Genomic DNA, 22,068 nt, shown 5'->3' with positions numbered 1-22,068 from the left:
ATATATATTGATAACACATTCCGTTGATATCGAGATAGATATATATTATTCCAAAAAGAAACTCGCATTAATATACAAATATGCATGCATATGAGCACATAAATGTGCTTTTGAAGTAAATTACACATGTACACAAATAAAAAACCAAAAATTATATACTTTATTTGATGACGCCAAATGGCATCATACCGGTGGTTTAAAGGTTAACTGTTTCTGTCTGTAGAGATTGTCTTTTTTAATAACTTAGTTTATTACGTTGTCAACAATTTAACCTCAATATATTTTGTTTAATTTTTATTATAAAACTTTGAGTACTTAGTTTTATTTTCTTGTTAAGTATAAAGTATTTTACGTATAAGTATTACGTATTTTATAATTAAGAGATAAAATTAAGAGATAATTATATTATTTTTTTACAATAATATATGCAATATTTAAAAGTTCTATGAATGCTTACTTTTTCAGAGAAATATACTATTTTTTATAACAGTTCATTAGTTTATCATAATTGTGAGAAGATTTATACTAGTTTGAATAAATGAATCGCTCAACTAGCTCCGCTTTATCTTAGTATTGTCAAGAGAGAGAGAGAGAGAGTTTAGTCAAACTCAATGTGCGCTTGGAAAATATGTTTGACAAATTTATATTGTCACAAGAAGGTTTAATAAATGATTAAATATAAAATTCGTAATAACAAAACAATTCTCAGAAAAAGTTGTCACATAAATTCAACTGGCACGCGATTATGCAATCAGCAAAAATATCGTTCGAGTTTGAAAACGAACAAATGTTTTCTGCGCGAGTTGCATTTTTGTGTTTGCGGTGGCGAACGTAAATGAAGTTTAGATTTATGTGTTGTGCTTCGCCGAGAGAGCAGTGTGGTGGGAAGAGAATGATAGAAAGTAGGAACACAAAAAAACAAAAACCGTTGGGGTTGTTTTCGGAAGCGAAGTCGATCCTTTTCGTATGCGATGCAGCCTTCTATTCTCCTCTCGCCTCGACTGGATGGAGGATGGGAAAGTGCATTCGCCTCAATAGTTGCGATCTGACAAAACCAATTCCTTGTTTCGTGAAAAGAAGAAGCTCCGTCTGGGATTTTGAGCAACGACGCGTCGCGACGACGCGGTAATTAACGTCCGCGTGACTCGACGAGCCGAATTGAATCGATGATCTCGAGTGAAGAAACATGGCGCGCAAATCAGCGAGTCTCTTTCTAAAAAAAACAGTTAAAAAGCGAACCTAATAAACTCACGACGCGGCGATTAAGTGAGAAACGAGTCTAGCGGAATGAGCTAATTGACGTGTTGTTAATAATTCGCGATGTTTTTGCAGAGAGCGCGAGAGGGATCGTTAAGCCAGAAATAAAAGTCCATTCTATTCTCGAGGAAGTCGAACAATCTTGTCGGAAGAGCGTTTCCGGAAACTCTTCCAACTCTCTCGAACTAGCGACTCAGGAGACGCTCAGGAAAAGAGTTGTATATCTATGCATCCCCGAGGAACCTATATAACTATACAAAGTTTAAACACCAAGTAGTATTTCGCGCGGTCAACCAGTGAACCAGTTTTCCCTCGCGGTTGCGTTTTTCTTTGTAATATTTAACACTTCCAAACCGACTCCGGTGCGCTTAAACGTCGATGCTTTACATGAAAACCGGAAGCCAAACGTTGTAAAAGTCGCAGGCGATAACCATTTTAACTTACGACGACCTAACTTAACTCTAATCCTAACCTAACGCGCTGATACGACGATCGAATTCGGACGTGTCTTGCTTTCACCGAGAAAACGTAGCTTCGACATTTTCTTCCTCCTTCGGAGTGTTTCCGAAACTCGGCGTCGTGTACCGAGAACCGCAAACTCTTTCGCGCGATATGGCGCATTGTTTTGTTGTTGCCGAGAAACTGCGCCTTGACACATCGTAACCGCGGCGGTGATTTGATATTTCTCCCGGGAAAAAAAATATACGTGTGTTTCGTCTTTGAAAAACAACATGCGCATGAAGTGTTACACGTGCGATATATGTGAGAAAGAGAACACAAAATCTGCGCGTCAAGATTTGCAAGGCACACACACGTGTTCGACGTCATAGAAAAATTTACTCGGCGCGCCACCAAAACTTGTAACTGTCTGAAAAATCTGATTTATCGCAGAACGGACGATATATATGGCGCGCGCCGTGTGTGTATTTCCGGCAAACGTGAGTTTCCTGCGGTAACGCGAAGAGAAAGAGAGAGTCGAATTGCAAACCCTCGTACATGGGAGAGCCCGGTTTATTTAGATAACGACGTCGGAGTGGAGAACGAAAAGGATGGAAGGTTATCAGTCAGTCGGAACGTAACACACGTTGTCGGCTATGCTAACTTTGTTACTCGATATCGACACGGAGAATCGAAAGTTAGACTGACGGAAGAGCAGAGAGGAGGTGCAAAAATGACGAGAAAAGCGAAGCAACACCACGCGCAGCGACGAAAAGATAAGAGAACGAAAGAGAGAGAGAGAGAGAGAGAGAGACGTAACGAGAATAGCCAGAAGGTGACGCGAATCGCAAATAAAGAAAGAAGAGAAATTGAAAGATAGAACAAAGAAATGTGCAAAAAAGACGAGAACTATTAGAAAGCGGAACAATGAAGAAGCATAAAGACAATATGCCAGAAGAAGCGAAGTAAAGAAAACTCTGTATTTACATAAAACGCGAACAAGAAATGTAAAGACGGAGACATTATTTTAGACGATATAAAATACAGACGAAAGGCTTGTAATTATGAATGAAATAAAAAGCGACGAATTTATGTGGCCATAAAAAATTAGAATGAAAATAAGAAAAATAAAAATAAGAAAATGACAAATAATGAGCAAAAAACGTGAAATTCGAAAATTATTAAATCAAAAAGACGCAACGACGAAGAGAATTCGAACGAGAAAGATATGAGATAACGAAACACAGCGATGCGAAGAATATAGAGACGAAATTCGTAATGACGTTTGTAAGAAAGTAATACGCGAACATTGAGATAAAAAAAAGATAGTCGAATATATTGGGGCGAAAGTGCAAGCGAGATGTTTGCTGATACTAGAAGGTCGACGACGTTGTGCCGCTCTGCTATCAATTTATTTTCGACGTATTGACTACTACCCTCCTGAGCCGCTCAAAAGAACACGGCTCTCTTTCCCTGTTACGGATAAGCCCTCACCATCCAAAATCTCACTCGCGATATCAGTTTCACCACCTGTCGACGGCAAGCCGCGTAAGAAGAAAAGACTTGAATCTCATTTTCTTTTCATGAAACGCAAATTCATGAATTATCGACGAAAACATCGATAAAATAACAGTCTCGAGTGAAATGAATTCTTATCGAAACGCAAATATATGATACTGCATTTTTAATTAATGATTACGTTTTAAAATTAGATAGAAGGTAAACAAAGATATCTCATATACGTGATGCAAGTGATAAAACATCCTATATAAATTTAGAAATTGAAATTTCATTTCAAATTCACGTGTAAAATTTACACGTAAAGTATAATATAAACATATATATATATATATATATATCATATATTTATTACGCAACAAACACCCAGCATAAGACTCCTATGACCGTTTAAAATTTCACAATTTTGACTTCTCTTTTATGTACGGGCTAATAGGGTTCACCAACTATATAGTGATGATTTCCCGATCTTGACTGATTGCCCAACTCAAATGCGTGTTTATCTCTACTCTAAGAGTTTAACAATAAGAGAAAAAGAAACATGCATCTTTCGTCTCTTGCTAGCAGTCGGTCGCTAACTGGAAGGAGAAAAAATAATTTCGGATTCTAGAAAAGATCGGTTCTATACGCTCAAAAATTAGAGGAGTTCTACTGTAATCCAATAAATCGTACAGCATTCATACGTCAGTTGAATCACATTTATGTGTGTCGTTCATCCTGTAATAATAATAATTATTCCTCTAATCCTATTACTTACACAATTAAACGAGCTTGCGAAGCAGCCGATGGCAACGTATTTTGCCGCGTAGTTTAATTCGTTTTCGTGCTCGAGCAAGAAGAAGTAATTTCGTATCCATCGATATATACAAAGACGATTTTGCAGCGAAATTAAACCGGCTTAAACTGTCCATACGTACAAAAAAATCCCTCTCTCTCTTTCTCATAGGTAGATATTTCGTTATTTCGAAATAAATCGTTCAAAGTACCACAGCCATGTCCCATTCCTTGTATTACATAAGAAACTTTGCGTTTCACATTGAAGAATTTTACGTAACATAAAAATATATATTGCGATACTTCTTCGTAACTATCTCGAAGCGGAGTCAGTGCTTACGTTACGTTATTTTTATTGTTATTTTTCTGAAGTATTATATAAGAATATTCTATAAAGAAATTGTATGCAGTGTGTGTGAACAACAAATAAAATTGATTACTTTAGTACAAAATATTGCAATATTTATTTCAGATACATGCACAATCAATCGTTTTTCTTTTATTTTTTTACATATCTTTTACTCACACACAGAAAAATATCATTCTCTATTGCTAAGAAAAACAATTACTCAGTTTATTTTTTTTAATTTTTTTTAAGCAGTTACCTTCGTTAATAAATGTTTTATTGATAATAATCTATACAATATATACTTATTACAAAGTTTTAAAAAGCTTGTTATTACGTACTCAAAAGAAGAAAGTATTTTCTCTTCAAGAATGTTATAAAACTTCGTCGAAAATCACGCAGATTGAGGTAATGTGAATATTTGATAATATATTAATGCAAGAAAATTTATTAGATTAGAGAAAAAATTCAATTTTTTTTAAATATATTTCTTTCAATACCATGCAATAGTTAGAAGAAGCAACATTTTAAAATAAAAACCTGTTTTTGGAGTAAATCCATTTCTTAATCTATTTCTTACACGACAATATTGTTATCTCAGAACAAATAATGTTAACTCAAAACAAAAAGAGATTTTTTTATGAAAAGAATGAAAATGAGATCTTTGTCACAATATATAATTTTCTTTCATCAACTCAATGCAATGAGTAAACTAAATTTTTCTTTTAAATTGAGAAATTCGTGATTAAACTTATTAGAATTTAGAATATTTTGAATAAATTGAATGCTTACGAAAAGTTTGTGATATATTTGTGGATATATGTATAAACTTCTTACATACAAGTGATATTTACTTGAATGTAGCATGCATTTTCCTGTATATATGCACGTTTTTTGTACAAATTATCCAACTATTCACAAGACGGAAAATAAAAAGTGACAAAAAGAGACGAGACATAGCGACGAGGATACGCGCCTATACTAACAGCAATTAAGAATGTTCGCGGGCCAGTTGATCTGTGAGGGTTAGAAGGATGGTTTCGACGTTGAAGGATGACGCGTCGCCCGTGTGAGACGCGCCCAGAATGCTTTGCCATGTACACGTGCAGACAGAAATGCAACTCGTGATGCAGCAGCAGGACACTGCATCCAGAACGGACCGTATGCTTGTATATGAATCGTCGTTTCACAACAAATGGCCTTCGACAGGCCGACATATATGTGTACTTCGCGATTTTATCGGATGTACTATGAAACATGACGCGACGTCAAAGTGACATTCTGCTCCGAGATATTCCGAGTGTGAATTCTGTTGAAGTAATTGAAGAAACATACGTGCACAACGTTATCGCGACACACAGCAACTCTTTCCTCTCCCAACCAAACGTAATTACTAAAAAAATTTATTGAAAAATGCAAAATATTGTAACAAAAATTAAAAAATAAATATTTTAGAAATAAATAGAATTTACATAAAAAAAAAACACACACATTGTTATCTCGCGGATTTGAGTAAAGTATAATAATATATATTATTAAGAGCAATAGGTAGAGAAAGTTGTAAATTAAAGGAGCTATCTCTAGCACTAATATTTTACTTGTTAGTAACATTTTCGAAACCATTAGCAACAATGTTTTGAGAGTTTTGCGCGTCGTTAAAGAAAACACGCCGTAATCGCTACGTTAATCGACGCCTTCATTATTCTTCAATTACGCTCGCACACACAACCCATTGTCGGGCTGTTTCCCTTGCCTTTTCCCTGCCTAGAATTCTACGCTAAAGGGCCATTACGTCACGCAGATGCGCCGTTAGATGTATAGACGGCGTAATATAAGTAATTTGCAGTTACCGCGATGTGCTTGAGCAGCAAAACACCGCTTGTTTCCCAAACGCGAACATCGGTTGAACCATTACTTAATTCTCTTTTTCTAATGCCCCTATAACAGCCCCGATTACATGCGGTGGCAAATTGGTTCTTGCATTTCTCTTTCTTTTTTTTTTTTGTTTTTTATTTCGCGTGCGACTCAAGGAAAGAAGTTTATTCTTAATCCGCGAATTTCTTCCATGACAAAACATTTATGTAACGTAAAACCAATATATTTATCAGATATAAATCTACAGTCTCCAGATATAAATTAACAATTAATTATAGTTTTCAAAGATTTTATTTTTATTTATTAATTAATTTGTTTTGTTTTGTTTTTTTTGACTATCGCGATCAAACAATAATCTCCACAATTACAAAGGAGAAGTGGCAAAACAAGATGCATATACATTGTGGCTAAAAATGAAATTAGACTGAAAAAATATCGATATATCGGTATGTAACTTCAAAGTCACATACGGAGCGATAGAGAGTTAAAATATACTTTACATTTAAAAGGATACTAAACTATCCTATTTTACCCACATTTAGTAGTTCCAATTTTTTGTAAAAACTATTAATCAGAATAAAAAATGTTTCTTTAGAATGAAAGAAACATGCTAAAAAATGGAAAGCTCTTAAGAATACAAGAAAAACGAAAAACAGCTTATGGACCGTTACTAAGTGAACTACATTTTCACTTTGTATACAAAATTGGTAGATGATTCCAAACGAAAGTTTATAGGTTTCCAGTCTATAGACATAAACGAATATTTTGAACGTTTCAAAAAAAGACTTCAAAGCTTGTAAGAAACAGCAAACCAGAATTTTTGGAACTAGAATTAGCTTAGTACAGTTTTAGCAGAACTTAGCCGGAAAGACACACATGTTTATAACATTGTCTTTATTATGTCATCTCTTTAACTATAGAAATATGAACTGCCAGTAGCTACCTTCATGTCGGAATTCAAGATGTGTCGCGCTATAGCGCTATAGATGACTGACGGTCAACGTAGAAACTAATAGAGAGAAGAGAGAGAAGAGAGAGAAGAGTTGTACACAAGTTCACTGTTTTCTCATTTTTGTGATATATTCCGCGTATTATTTATGATAGATTTTTATACAAAAGTAAAATAATAATATATTGTTGTGGAGAAAGTTGTGAATCCACCAATCAAGATATAAAACAAAACATGATGAAAATCACATTAATATATCATTTTATGAATAAATAATAATTAAAAAGTAAATTAACATCTAAAAATTTAAATAAATAATAGTAAGTAAGATTTTAGAAATTTATAATCACATACGAATTTTAAAAATTTTGACGCACATATTTTATAATTAAATATTTAAAAAAATCATATAAGTATGAGTTATTAAAATTAAACATATTAAAATATTTAAAGATAAAATTAAATTATATAGGTAAACTTCTTTCTCTGAAAGAGCACGATGATTTTATAAGGTATATTTGTACAAAAAAACCGTTTTTTAAGGGACAATAGAGCGTAAAATAAATAGAGTGTATAAATAAATAGAGATTAGAGAGCGCTACTTACTGGACAGCGTAGCAGATAAGCAGCTGTCAAATCCGAGTTTGACTTGTCGCTTCATCATCTTCTTAAATATTAATATACGCGTAATACGATGTGTGTATGAGTTATGTTACGATGTATTATTTACATTCGTGTTTTAACAATTAAATATTCAGAAATAAATCATTTGCCACTCACCTGTTCGACCCACAAATTCGTTGTCATGATCTGGTTCTTCAAGTTCTGTAACAAAAACAATTATTTCATTAAGAATAAGAAATATCCGTTTATTACATTTTCAAACATTTTGATTTCAAAACCACAATATTTTTTTTATTTCTTAACGCAATCAGTTTAAACGGACAATGATCGAGTTCTCGATAGTAGTTTCTGCTATTCGACAAGCATTTGGCAACGAATGCCTTCTACGAAGAACGTACGGCATTACTCGTTTCCTTTTTGCTCCTGTCACCGACAGCGCATTGTAATTTCCGGATTCAACACGCCGGCCCTCGACTAATTGGACCAGCCAGGGGCTCGGCGCGACGCATAGATGGAACTTACAGTAGTAATCCCAGTTATGGACTTCTGGTATGCGATTTTGGACTTTCCGCTATTTCGTGAATCTCTGACGTTCACCGTTCGAACTATACACATCACATGTGGAATCTCCGCACGAGCGTCGTTCTCTGTTTGCATGTGCGCGCAAATCTGATTTAAATGCGGACGGCAAGCACGTGACGTAGCAAATAATTTCTACTGTATTGACATAATTGCCATGATTTCCGTTATAGTAGTCAAACTGTTATTTCGTATCGTCAATTAGTAGTCAAACTGTAATTTCATATCGTTAATTAGTAGTCAAACTGTAATTTCATATCGTTAATTAGTAGTCAAACTATTTCATATCGCGCTAATGAAGTTTATACTAATGCAATCAGTTTAATGACACATATTGCCGCTGTGTATCATCATTCGATTCGCTATTGTCACAGCGTTAATGTGTATATATGTACTTTATTTGTCTGTACTGAACACATATTTCGTTTTTTACTTTTGAGATTAGTTTCCGCACTCGCGATGCGGAAATAATGCGTCAGCATTAACATTTTTGGCATATGAGTCGTGAATTTTGCGTTGCAATAATAAACACACACACCGTATACGCACGCTTGCGAGAACTTTCGCCGCAATGGTGCCGATGAGAACGCGTCTGACAAGGTAATCATCGCAACATAGTCAGTGTTGGTATTGAATAGATATTCACTGTAGGGTGAATTATTCTCCGCGATAGGAACGTGAGGTGCTTTCACATGCAAATGCAATAATACTGATATACCTGCGGTTCGTGCATTTCGATGGAACGCGGATGTAAATGTAACGGCGACCGAATACACAAACGTCACAGACTAATATCGTCAAGAAACGCAAACATTGCATTGCGTACGAAAGTACACATGTGTATATGTTCCAACACTCTTTTATTTATATACCGCCCCAGAAACAATTCCTTCAAGTGATAAATAAATAAAAAATAAAATAGAACCTAACTCCGTTTTTCATTTTAACGTTTTGTAAACGTTAATACACGCTACACACGTTTATTTCACATCGCGCCGAATACATTGAATTTTCGCGAGATTACAGGATGTTCGGCGACGCGCATTACCGCGATTATAGGGAACCGCTAATTAATTCGGGTGCATCCGATACACGACGTGGTTCGATTTGCTTGAAATTAATGTCACGTCGATTATAACCGCGGGAAGCGGAAAACTCGCGTGTCAGTTTGTACGAATTTCCGCGCCGCCGACGCCGACTATGACATCATTCGTCGATACGAATCGTCGATCGATCTTGACGCGACGCGATGTTGACTTTATATTCTACGTGTAACGCGCGTCAGCAATGATAATGGTCATCTTACACCCGTGTGTAGCGGTACAATACTGACAACAGCACAAGAGTAATAACACTAATTTACATACATACATATTATACTACACGTCGAAATTATTTTAGTGACATCAATCATTAATAATGTAAATAATGTAAATAACAACTTTATTAATCAGTCAATAACAGTAGCATTATATAATTAATAAACGCAAAAACAAATAATGTGTGATAACATACTAATACAGATTGTTTATTATTGTCGCGGCATATCGATCGATCAAGATACGATGCAATGTTCGAAAAACAGGAAGAAATATATGACGACGTGCGAGTTGCAGGCAGGGTAGTTGAGTGTGATCAATTCAAATTACTCAACAAAATTGCTCAGCAAATTATTTTACATGTAATTAAACTTTGATTGCGGCGAAACAGACGCGCGCTACACGAGAGAGAGAGAGAGAGAGAGAGAGAGAGAGAGAGAGAGAGAGTGCATACGCGGCCATTAGTGCGAGTGCGCAATATGTTAATTGATTTCGGGCGAACGCGACAGCTTTCCAGTACACAGGTAGTCATTAATCCCGGGGTATGGTATCCAGATGTAGATTCGTAAATGGAAAATTCCTGTCGAGTTCCGCGCGTAGACGCGCGAGAGCCATCCGCCCACCGACCGTTCCTAATTAATTTCCGCGTGTTACATCGCACGCGCGTCGCATCGCGCTACTTGCTTCGGAAAGAGACACGATGGTGGAACCACGGTGGTTGCTGTGATAGCGATAAAGGTGCACTAATTATTGCGCAGTGTGTATATTCGATATAGGTTTCTCTCGACGGAAGACGCCGCCGTCGCGTCGTGAGCGCGTCTTGCGAGAGACGGAGAATGCGAGTGTACGTATATAATTGATAATATAATAAATTAATTATTCATTCTATCAGACAAATTAACGTTGTCACTCGCAATACGCTTTCCTTATATATTTGAATATTGTGATATTTATACAGATTTCGTATATATATTTAGTAAATTTTGCTTACTTTACGCGCACACGTACATTTATATATTGAACAAATCAATTTCTGTCGTTTGTTATAAAACTGACGTTGAATATTAAAAAGTAAGGTAGAACGAAGCGCAAAGTAACATCCAAAATCCAAGGTCAGCTGCTCCCCTTATCGGCATAATTACCTTATAATTTTTTTTACAAAGAAAAAGTTATTTGATGCTAAACACGATCGTGCAAATTTGCCAACTTATCCCATATCCAGAGTTGCTTGTCACACGTTCTCATCGCGTCGCGATACGATTTACTCTGGAAGATTAATCTTGATCTTCTCTCAATTCTTTTGCGAATCCACACTTAAGCGGAAATGTATTTTGCCTAAAGCTTGCAATCTTCTTTCGGAGCGATTGTGACGCTGCTGAACGTGTCGCAGCTAGAGGAAACGCGATTCCAAGGAAAAGTGAGATAGTAGGAAACGTTGTCAAGGCAAATCTAATTTGTATTGCTCTTCGGGAAGTGTAACATCGATTTAACGCGATTTAAACTCGATGTCAGATAAGATTTGCACCCGAGTTAGTCGTTTAAAAAAAAAAGAAAATAAAGAGCTCGAGAACGAAGAGAGTTTTAATATTAACTTTTAAACAGTAAATACATAGACCATTTTGTAGTAATGTAAAAAGTTCGTAAAAGTTTCATATTTTAATTAAGAAGTTTTCTGCGCTCACACACACAAAAGTAAATAAGTAAATTTACGCGGAAGAGTAAGAAATATGTTACATTATTTGCATGTACGTATGTGTTCAATGTGTGTGTTACGAAGTTAACAAAATGAGAGAAAAAACAACAGTAGCAATGTGTACGTGTCCGAGAAGCTCTCGAGAATAATTTCTTCATTTCTGATGTCGTAAATCAAGATGACCGATTAGGGGGAGGTGGGATTACAGTGACAAAAATAGATGTATGCTCGGGACGAGTAGTCGAGGGATGAATAATGCTCTGTTTTCCGATGTTGAATATTTAAGATTGTTGAATATTCACGAAACATGCGCGCGTGAATCGTTTCGACGTGACAACACACAAGTTTACGTAAACCACACAATCTTTTTCTCGCAAAGAGATATCCAGTGTGTTTTGAAAAAAAAAAGAAGTATAAAAGTATTAAGGAAATTGAGCCGGAAATTGTTCGTGATTCTGTTTAATATTACATGTGTAACTTTATTTTAAGAAATAACCTCGAGGTGGTGTGTTTCATGTGCTACGGAAATGAATGTACTTTGATCCGTAAAGAACCGACAATCTGCAGCCGACATGAATTTGACGTGAAGCTGTTTAAAAGCGCGCAGAGAGGTTACGATTTAAGTGTATTAAATTGCAATAATCATAAAAGTTATTTTGTCGAACGTAGAATACTTATCAGTATCGATCGACATTTTCGATCTAATTTTTTATTTTTTTCACGCGCAACGCAGGCAGTGAAAATAAGAACTGCGAGATCCTCTTTATTTGGAATTTCATTGTTTAGATAAAATGTTGTTTATTAAAATATAATAAGTTTAATTAAGTAAATATAATTAAATAATAATTATAATAATTATTTAATTATTAAGTAAATATAATATTTTTAATTAAATAAATAGGGAGGATAATAAGTTTAATTAAGTAAATATAGAAATTTATACACGTACTATTTTTTTTATCCTATTAAGTCTATGTTAAAGCGAGTAATCTTTTTGGGCATCTTCTCTTGTCAACTAGTATCCCTAGAATACGGAGTCTGGACATCGTTAACATCTTTTTATTAGTTCATTTTTTATTAGTAATTAGGCCTTTCAAAATAGTGGTACCAATGAAAGTGCAGCAGGAACGCACATATATTCAAAGATTAATAAAGATAAAATACCAAAAAACAAAGTTAATTCATTTTTCACTTTATTTGTTATAAATATAAGATACGTGACAACGTATATTTTTACACAGTAAGAAATGAACACAAGACTTGACAACATATATATGTTTATGTAACAACCCTTGTAGGAATTGACGAACGGCCCAGTATTGGGTCAATATCGGCAAACGAGGCTCGATATTGGTACGACAGTAGTAGCCAGTACTGGGCGAATATGCTTAATGATTAGATCGAGCCAACGCTGGCTCTTAAGCTCGGCACGATACTTACTTCCAAGATTGGTTAGATATGGATTTCAAGAATTGGCACAATGTTGCAATTTTATACTGACAAGACAATCTTAGCCAACACTGGCTAAATATTCTTAGTGGTCAGATAGGCCTAAGATCAGTAACTTATATGACGCCAACATTGTGGCGCCAATATATTGATCGCAGGAATGATTTTCGGTAAAATTAAAGTTAGAAACATTGGCTCATCCGTGGTGCCAGTATCGGGCCAGTTGTTTCGCCGGTACATGAACGACTCTTGGCAAAACTGTAAGTTAGAGATTGGACCATCCGTGGCACCAGTATCGGACCTGTTGTTTTACCAGTACAAGAACGATGCTTGGCAAGACAACAGTTTCAATATTGGCCCTGTCTTCTTGCCAATACTGGCCCGATATCGGTCCTGTCTTCTTGCCAATACTGGCCCGATATCGGTCCTGTCTTCTTGCCAATACTGGCCNNATATTGGTCCTGTCTTCTTGCCAATACTGGCCCAATATGAATGCCGAACACTGGTGAACAAACGGGCCAATATTGGTCCTGTTTTCTTGCCAATACTGGTCCAATATGAATGCCGAACTGGCTGTTATAAAATACAAAAATGGGACAATACTGGACCAATTGTCAATATCGAGTATCGGCTATAAAGGTTGGGCCATTGTTGGCCTAGTAGTATTACTGGTAGTCTGTCGGCAATTCCTACATGGGAAGAAATAAAAAAGACACATTATCATGTAAATGTTTGATTTATCATTAAAATAAGATGTGTTATCTAATTATAGTGTGCGTCGCTATAGTTACGTCTGCGTTATTCTTTACGTTTTCAATAATAATAAAAACTACTACTTTTTTATTTCCTTCTCTTATTTCCACTACATTTATATGGCATTTGAGGGGCTTTGGTTCAAAATACTGACTGTCCAAACTCCGTAGTCTAGGAATTATTGTCGACAAATATTGCGGACTGGACTTTCTGTTAGCTTTTCAGCATGATATCGTTACTTGTTTTGCTGTTCGAATTTGATCTATCGATAGACAGTCAATACTCTTCTGAGTAAAAAAAAACGGAAAATATTTATCTCTAAGATAGTCGTGCAAACAATCTCAAGTTGTCAGAGAAAATTCTCAGTTATATATACAAATATTCAAAAATATAATTTAAGTTTCTACACAATAATAAATTTTCTACGTTATTTTTTTCAGTGATAAAACTTTCGAACAAAAAAGCAGATGTAAGAAATTGTTTCATTATAATTTTTGGGTCGATAAGAAAAACTCGTTTATTTAAAAGTTCCCGAAGCGAACAACGCAGAAAATCCGCTCGTGTGAAAAAGGGAACCCTCGGTGCTTTTAGGCCTCTTGGGGTTTTCCCCGCGGGTTCTTATATTGCTTCCACTCGTGTAAAGCGCGGGTAAAGCGCGGTAAATTTTATGCCACAAATTTAACCGCGCGATTCTAAACCATTTCACTATAACAGAAGAAGTGCATGTACTCAAAATGCATTTAAAGTGCATTTCACATAATTCGAGTCCACTTTTCTAGAACCCTCAATATGCGCGGCGGTAGGTCACCGATAAAAATAAAGTCTCTCTAAATATAACAAGTCTCTTATTTCAATGTAAAAAATTGGAAGTTTTTAATAGCGCACGATTTTTCAAGCAACTACGTTGGAAAAAAAGGTTTTCTCAAAAACTTTCGACAATACCCACGTTACATCACGTCATCATTTATACACCGATTTGCGAATCCGCACTTCGCGCTTTGTGACAAACAAGTGGAGCGAAAAAAAATACTATCTCAACGGAATCATTACGGCGTAAATAGCAATGTGTAATGAGATGATTCCCATTTTGCACTTGTGTTTACATCGCGGTTGCATGAATAACGCAGACCGAGCAACTCCACATGTAAGCGCGCGCGAAGATCAGAAAGCCATTCGCGACGAGAAAACTTCCGCCACTTCGCGCAATTGTCAGCGTCAACCTGTCACTTGCAATCACTGTCGAGCGGTGATTGATTATTCTTGCGACTGCTCCAATGGACCATTAATAAGTCACTTGATCATGATTAAGATAGTGATTGAGCACATAATTATTATTTGGATCGATAATTTTAATCGTAAATTTATATCTCAATCATTGATTATTGGTAATTGGTAATAATAAGATGAAATATTATTACCGAGTGATATTTTATAAACAATCGCAAGTAGAAAAAAACATTTGCAGGCGTAACAACGCGTGCGAGTCGAACAAATATTGCTAAGGTTCTTACACAGATTTTGTTTAAAAAGTGAGATGCATTTATTGCGGTCATCACTATCGTGATAATCTATCTACTTGATACATTGACATCAGAGCGCGTCGAGCTGAAGGGCGCAGTTGGGGCGAGTGCTCGAAGATAGTTATCGCAAAGAAATTCCGATCTCAGAGATGAGATAAATAGATAGTGTTTGATCAATGAACGCGAGAGGAAGAGTAGGTAGCGCAAAAGAAGAAGAAAGCGGAAAAATGAAAACGGCTGCGAAGAATTTGGAAAATGTATCTTTTCTCTTCTCTTGTACACATAAGAAAAATTAGAAAATATAATTCTTCAGAAAAATGTAATTGTACGGAAAGTTACTTAACGGATGTTACGCATCAACTGCGACATTCGCGTGACAAGTATTTTGTTGGTAATGTTTGTTTGAAATTAAAATTGCGTTTTAAAGAACATCAGATAGTCGTCAGAACTATCTTCTAAAAGATAGAAGATTCGATTAAAGATGGATCTCGATTAAAGACGGAAGATTAATGAAGATCGAACTGATATATAGTAGCGGAAACGCGCGCTAGACAGCTTCTTGCCATAATTTCACATTCCTAAATGACGGAGGCGAAACGACGAGATTCATTATGATTTCCATCATCTGCCGTCTGACTCTCGTCCCTCAGACAGCTCGATTAAGCTCTGCGCGATCATGTCAATCTCGTTGACTCGCCTCTAATTATATTAAGTTGATTACGTATTCTTATATGTACCCAAGTTTGTTCTCGACAGAAATTGAGATAAAAAAAAATGGAGCGTAGTGGTGCGCGCGCGCGTATCATTTATCTAATAATTATTTAATTATTTAATTATTGTCAAAGAGACGTTACATTATTTTAACTAATACACTTATTTTATTTCTTATCTAAAACAATCTAAACTAATTTTTTTATCAGAAACTTTTGCGATAATTATACAGAGTGTTTTTTATGTATTGATTTTGTTTTGCCGCCGTTTTTGTTAGTGACATTGCAGTCAGCTGTTATTTGATTGTTGTAGTTCTGACGGTTCTTTCTGGCAATTTTTTGCAGGGAATTTGTTGATATCGCAACAACGAGTTGTGATTAAAACTTTTTACCAAAATAGACTGTCAATTGTGAACACTCAAAAAAAATTACGTGATTTCACGTCGATTGACTATCTCGTTCGCCTGATTTAACAGTGGCGGATGTTTTCTTTGAGACTATTTAAAGAAAAGGTTCTACGCAAACAAATCGACAACAATTCAACAACTGAAACACAACATTTGCCAAGAAATCGATTATTAATTAAATTATCCAAGAAATATGCCAAGATGTAATAAAAAATGTAGTCGGAAGAACAAGCATTTTTGCGCCGCAGCCATTTGGCCGATATCATATTTCAAACCTAACGCTAACAATTGAATAAATGATTCATAAAAAAAAATTAAAAAGCATTTCATTTACGAGGTATTCAAAGACAAAATCGGACCGGCGCATAAAAAACACACTTTATACACATTTCAAAATAACATTGTTATCACAAATAATACTGTTTTACGAAAACAACGGATCTCTCTTCTTAAATAAATTAACAAATAGAGAGAATCTAGAGCGCGGGGATCAAGACGCGAGTTATGCTCTCAACCAGGTTATCATTATTAGTTTGCAGTGCTAATCCAGTCTAACATGACCGTCCTGACGCGTTAACTATAACGTTGTAGCGCATAATCCCCACGCGTACGACTTGCGTTGGCTGTAAGGACCGATCAGTGGCCTTCCATTACGCGCCGCCGTAGTATATTCATTCGCGCAAGCCATAACTCGAGCTCACCCGGGAAGTATCCGAGTATAAACGGCCATTGGGTATTCATATTGAGAAGCACCGCCGCCGGTTTCTCGTCACTTGCACGGTGGATTAGCAACGGCTCGTCGTTCATCCCTTTTGATGGTCGATGTCTAACGGCGGCAACGACGCACCGCCGCCCCGTATCTTGGTGCGCGAGATGATTTTCATTTACGCGACGGCACGTTCGCGCCTAGAAGCGAGGATTAGATCCATGATGAGATAGAAATAATTGCCGCTTGAGTGACTTAGGCATTTTGCCACATCGTATATAATACGATTTTAATCCGTGAGAAATGAAAAGGGAAAAGTTTAATTCAAATCCTAAAATTATTTTCTAAGATCCTAAAATTATTTTCTAGGATTTTTTGTTTTTAGAACAAATAAGACTAGTGTAGTATTACATTAGTCTTATTCGTTCTAGAGGAGAAATATTCGGTCGATATGAACCATAATGTGCTAGATGATAATTTTTTTGTCAAACTATTTTCCTTTTATTTTATAAAGAGAGAATCTTGGAAATTATACGGAATGAATTCGTAGTGATAATGTAACTGTTAAATACGTCTTGATTAATATTTTTTCGACGGGTGACATCGCGCTTCTTTCCTTTGTCTGTTCACGTTAAATGCAAGACTGAATAGTCGTTTCACGAGTTGAAACTCCCGGATGACGATGGTTTTGAGGTCTCTTTTTAGAGTAAAATACAGCGACCCCAAGTCTTCCCGGCGAGAGAATAATTTATAAACTAAGCAAATGAGGTAACCCGTCGTTCCGCGATGAGAGAGAGTGCGACGGATTAATAAATAATTTCTTAATGCTGGGCGGCGTTTCATCGTGCGCAGTTAAACGAGCGAACTTTCAAGACTTAGCAAAACCGCAAGGTGAAGCGATTATGCGGTTCTTCTCTTGTAACGATAAAGTTACAGTAAAACAAGATAAAAGAAAAAAAAATAAGATGAAAAATAAAAACCTAAAATATACACTAATAAAAAAATTTATTTCAATAGAACGCTTGAATGTTTTATAATAAATATCGCATGTATATTCTAGTAACATTTTTTCGCGCGCACTTTAGCGCTTTTTTGTGCTGTTTTTAGGGTAATTCTAAAAAATCGAATTTATACGTCAGAACTTTCAAAGAGATTCGACATACTGTGGTGTGTGTCGAGCTCGCGCTACTTTTGACTTAAAGCGGTTTAATTAAAGGTATCGACAGATGTCGTTAGCGCAGCGCAGAATACCGTGGTCTAATGATGACGCACACGCTCAGAAAGCGCCCGACAATGCAGCCAAGCCACAAAGCAAACGCTCGGCCCAATAATTACGTAAATACCGGCGCGCCGTTGTCGTGGATGCCTTGTACGGAGGATGATGTAGAGGTCCGTTAGAGGACTTGGAAATTTGTGCCGTAATATCGCCGGCTCTCCGCTATGCTGCGCGCCGCCTTGATTTTAACGATTAATGGACAGAAACTTGCTAATAATCGGCCACCATTTGTAAACCGTCGGATTTTCGCTTTATCTATCTTACAAAGTCGACGTGAATTGAAGTGTTCTTCTTGAAGGGACAAATTTATATTTAAGCTCGAACGTACGCGTAAAATACTCGGAAAATATAATCCGGAGGATCCGATAAACAGCATGCGCGCTGTTGCTGTTGTCGAGCGTTCGCGTTTTAACAATTTGCAGATATACGAGGGACAAATGAAGAAATGTCACGTTGATTTATTTTAACTCGTTTCTCGTGATCTCTTCTATTTTGCAGTCACGAAATAACCGTAAGAATCAAGCGCGTAAATGAATATCCCTCCCGTAAAGTTTTAGAAACTTTCCGCTTCGTTCAACGCGACGGACGCGGTACAATTTAAAGTTGCCGTTATGCAACGCAGGAAATGTTCACGAAAGTTACATCGAGCCAAGTACATCGCGGACTACCATTAACTCTCGCAAGACACGGTCTCCTTTCGAGCCTAATTTGCGAGGTTCATGAATTTAAAATATCTTTCGTGTATCGCGACCGAGTTAACAATCTAATTAAAATCCGGCAATCATGTTTTAAAGACTTTTTTAAAGTTACAAAAATCGAGAGATTGTTTTTTTAATCTTTTTTTTTTATTTTTTACTTGCGGTTTTATTTCCAAAATATTGACAGTAGTATCTAAATAGAATATCAAGAAGACGAAAGTTATAAGAGTAGATCGAAAAAGTGTGTGTTGCAAAAGTTCATTAACTTTTTATCAAAAAAAAAAAAAGAACTTTACACCGTAAAGTAGAAACTTTCTGTATTATAATTTTTCCAGTACGGCACTTGTGGCACAAAAACTTTTTAGCTCGTATACGTTTAGACAACCTCAATTAATCATCCTATATATATATATATATATATATATTTGTCTTTATTACAATTTAATAAGCCGTGATGCTCATGCATCTTCATTATCACATAACAAAAAAAAAAAATATGTGTACAACTGGCGCGCGTGACAAGTATTGTAATTATATGTTATAACGTCAGTAGGATTACGCGAGTATAACCGAGGAAATTTAACGCAAAGATGGGTACCGGGAGTAAGTTTCGTCGCAGTCGTAATCGCGAGTGGAACAGAGTCGAGAGGTGACGCTGTCATTATTGTGCAAATTAAGGAAGATGTAAATTCTTTATCATTTGCATCGCGTGCATAACGCCGGAGATATTCAGTAAGATAAAAGAAAAAAGAATATTCTTGGGCGATTTCAGCGCGGAAAGAAAGCGAGCGACATATTACCGGGAATTTTGTCAGGGTTACGAAATTTCTACGAGATTAACGCAGCACATTAGCGATGAAACTTTGAGACACTTTGTATGAATAAGAAATTTCTTCGTGTCTAGCACGTTGAACGCTACACGTCATTCATGTCTGGGTAAGTTTTAATATTTGTAGATAACGGATTTTATTAAAACAAATTTTACGAAAAATGTGATATGTGTATGTGTGTATGTGTGTTAGATTATTTAATAATAACAATTTGATATCGCACAAATACTCCGTATTTGTGCACGGATGCGTCGTTGCGGTGGAATAGAAGGAGCTAATAGAATAGTATGTGCACCTATACATAAACAGCATATAAGCTGCGTTCGGGGATCGCGCTATATCCGCGAGAAAGACTAGGCTATCCTTACGCTCCCCTTACGCTGGATGCACGCTGATTAGCGGATCTTTATTAATTCGTATCTCGTTAATTATTGCGAATCTTCCAAAGTGGTATAGGACTTTTTGTCTTAGAATAACCCCTTCTTTTTGCTTACGAGCGGTTAGACGGTAATTATGGGACACCCTGTATATACTCACATTTCCGCATAACACCCTGCGAACGGCTCTTAATGATCTTATATTCATATAGTAGTTTAGAAACTACAGAGAGTAATCTTTATTAATCACTAATTGTTTAATTTATTATTATTATTATTATTAGTATTATTATCTACACTTCAGCTCTCTCAAAATTTTCCGGACACCTTGTATATGTACACACGTAGTTTAGTTAAGTATATAGATACGTAATTTGTTTCTCTTGCAATTCTGTGAAACTTTTTATTTCACTATACATTTGCTCAATCATCTCGGAATCTACCGATCGATAAAGTGGCTTCGATCGTTATGTAGCAAGCGAGCTATTCCAATTCCTGGACAAGCCCATCTAATCTGATTCGGGTTGACCTCCGATTTAGGAATGCCAGGAATGCCGGCGGCTTGTGCACTATGGCGCATACACGGGTATACACACGCACAAATTTATGCATCCATCTATACACGTGCTTACATGTGTATGTATATACGGTTAAGCGCAGATGAAAAGTTCACGATAGTGAAGGCGGAGTCTCACTTGTGTCATTAAACGCCGATATCGATACATAATTCCAGTTTGTTCCGATTCAGGTTTCGCACTCACTTATTCTATCAAAGAAATTACGCTGCACGCGCTCGCCGGTCTAATCCCGGTAGATCAGATACACCGATAATTCGATGCAATTTAGGCTGACCTCCAATTTATGGCAATTTCAATCGAGCGCATACTCATGTGTGAAGCAAAAGGCGCATAAGACTGCGACTGCGGTTGCTCGACCTAACAAGTTGTAAGTAAAAACACTAAATAAAGTACCATTACACAATTTAATTTTACATACACAAATACAATTCTAGTAAGACTGCAATTAAAAAAATAGCTATATTGAATTACTTGTGTTTTCTAATATAATAATTGCACAGTAATGTCATAACAAGTATTGTAATTACAAGGCAGCTAGTTTTGTGCTCCACGTGCTTAATTTTTTCTTTAAAGATTAGCCTTTTTGTTACGACGTACTGCGCGCGACTGTGCTTTCTCTGTACAAAGAAGTCCGCCGCAAATGTTCATTTTGTAGATTAAAGTAAAATATTTAGTCTTATAATCGTTCAAACTTTCGATTACAAAAAAAAAAAATTGAAAAAAAAAAATTGATTTTTCGCGGAGATATTCGATCTTAAAGTTGCGTGTGTCTCACAGACGTAGTCTGGACAACTCGTAGGTCATTTTTTAAGTCTGGTCTTGAAGGATTAATAAAGGGGTTCAGTCGCCGATAATCAATAATTGCCTCACTTCGAGTTAGTAGAGAAAAGTATCGAAAATATCAGTTAATTATTGACAACAGTGGCGAACACATCGGTAATAAGAAAACATTTTAGTTTCAATCAAATAGAATATATAATAAATTTTTCTGCAAATTAAACTGATGGTATTTTTCTTTGACGGATTGTGAATATTCATCACAGCTGAGTGTTACATAGAGACGTGAATGTATCGTCAGAAAATGAAAGATTGCCAAAGACATCTACGAGAAACTATTTAATTAAAATATCAAAACGCATGTGTCGCATCTGCGGTTTTCGAGCTGAACTCGAATAACTTTCACGAAAATTTCACATATATGAGAATCAAGAAATTGGTTCTTCGTAAATTATTTAACACAACGCACATATTTGATTAGAGATTTAATTAAATACCGGAAGGTTTGTGATATATGGCGCCTTTGTTGCGGTATATATCATCGGCTTTAACGCTCGTTAACTAAGTAAGGAGTGACAAACAATTAACTCGGCTGGCATGCCACATTTTTTTCCA

The 22,068-nt window shown here is 36.1% G+C and overlaps 1 protein-coding gene across 7 annotated transcripts in view; it reads right to left on the bottom strand.

Moving 5' to 3' along the window:
* The window catches only part of LOC109852765 (acetylcholine receptor subunit alpha-like), a 147,103-nt gene that overhangs the window by 89,316 nt on the left and 35,719 nt on the right, over positions 1 to 22,068 (bottom strand). For all 7 annotated transcript variants that reach the window (XM_020424230.1, XM_020424231.1, XM_020424232.1 and 4 more), the window contains one exon: positions 7,938 to 7,982. In XM_020424230.1, the coding sequence (XP_020279819.1) occupies positions 7,938 to 7,982 (45 nt within the window). The remainder of the gene's footprint in view (positions 1 to 7,937; positions 7,983 to 22,068) is intronic.

Source organism: Pseudomyrmex gracilis, unplaced genomic scaffold (assembly GCF_002006095.1).
Source record: "Pseudomyrmex gracilis isolate BER0280 unplaced genomic scaffold, ASM200609v1 scaffold_35, whole genome shotgun sequence".
Lineage (NCBI taxonomy): Eukaryota > Metazoa > Arthropoda > Insecta > Hymenoptera > Formicidae > Pseudomyrmex > Pseudomyrmex gracilis.
The sequence above is the reverse complement of the archived record's forward strand: the minus strand, read 5'-3'. Positions and strand labels throughout refer to the sequence as shown.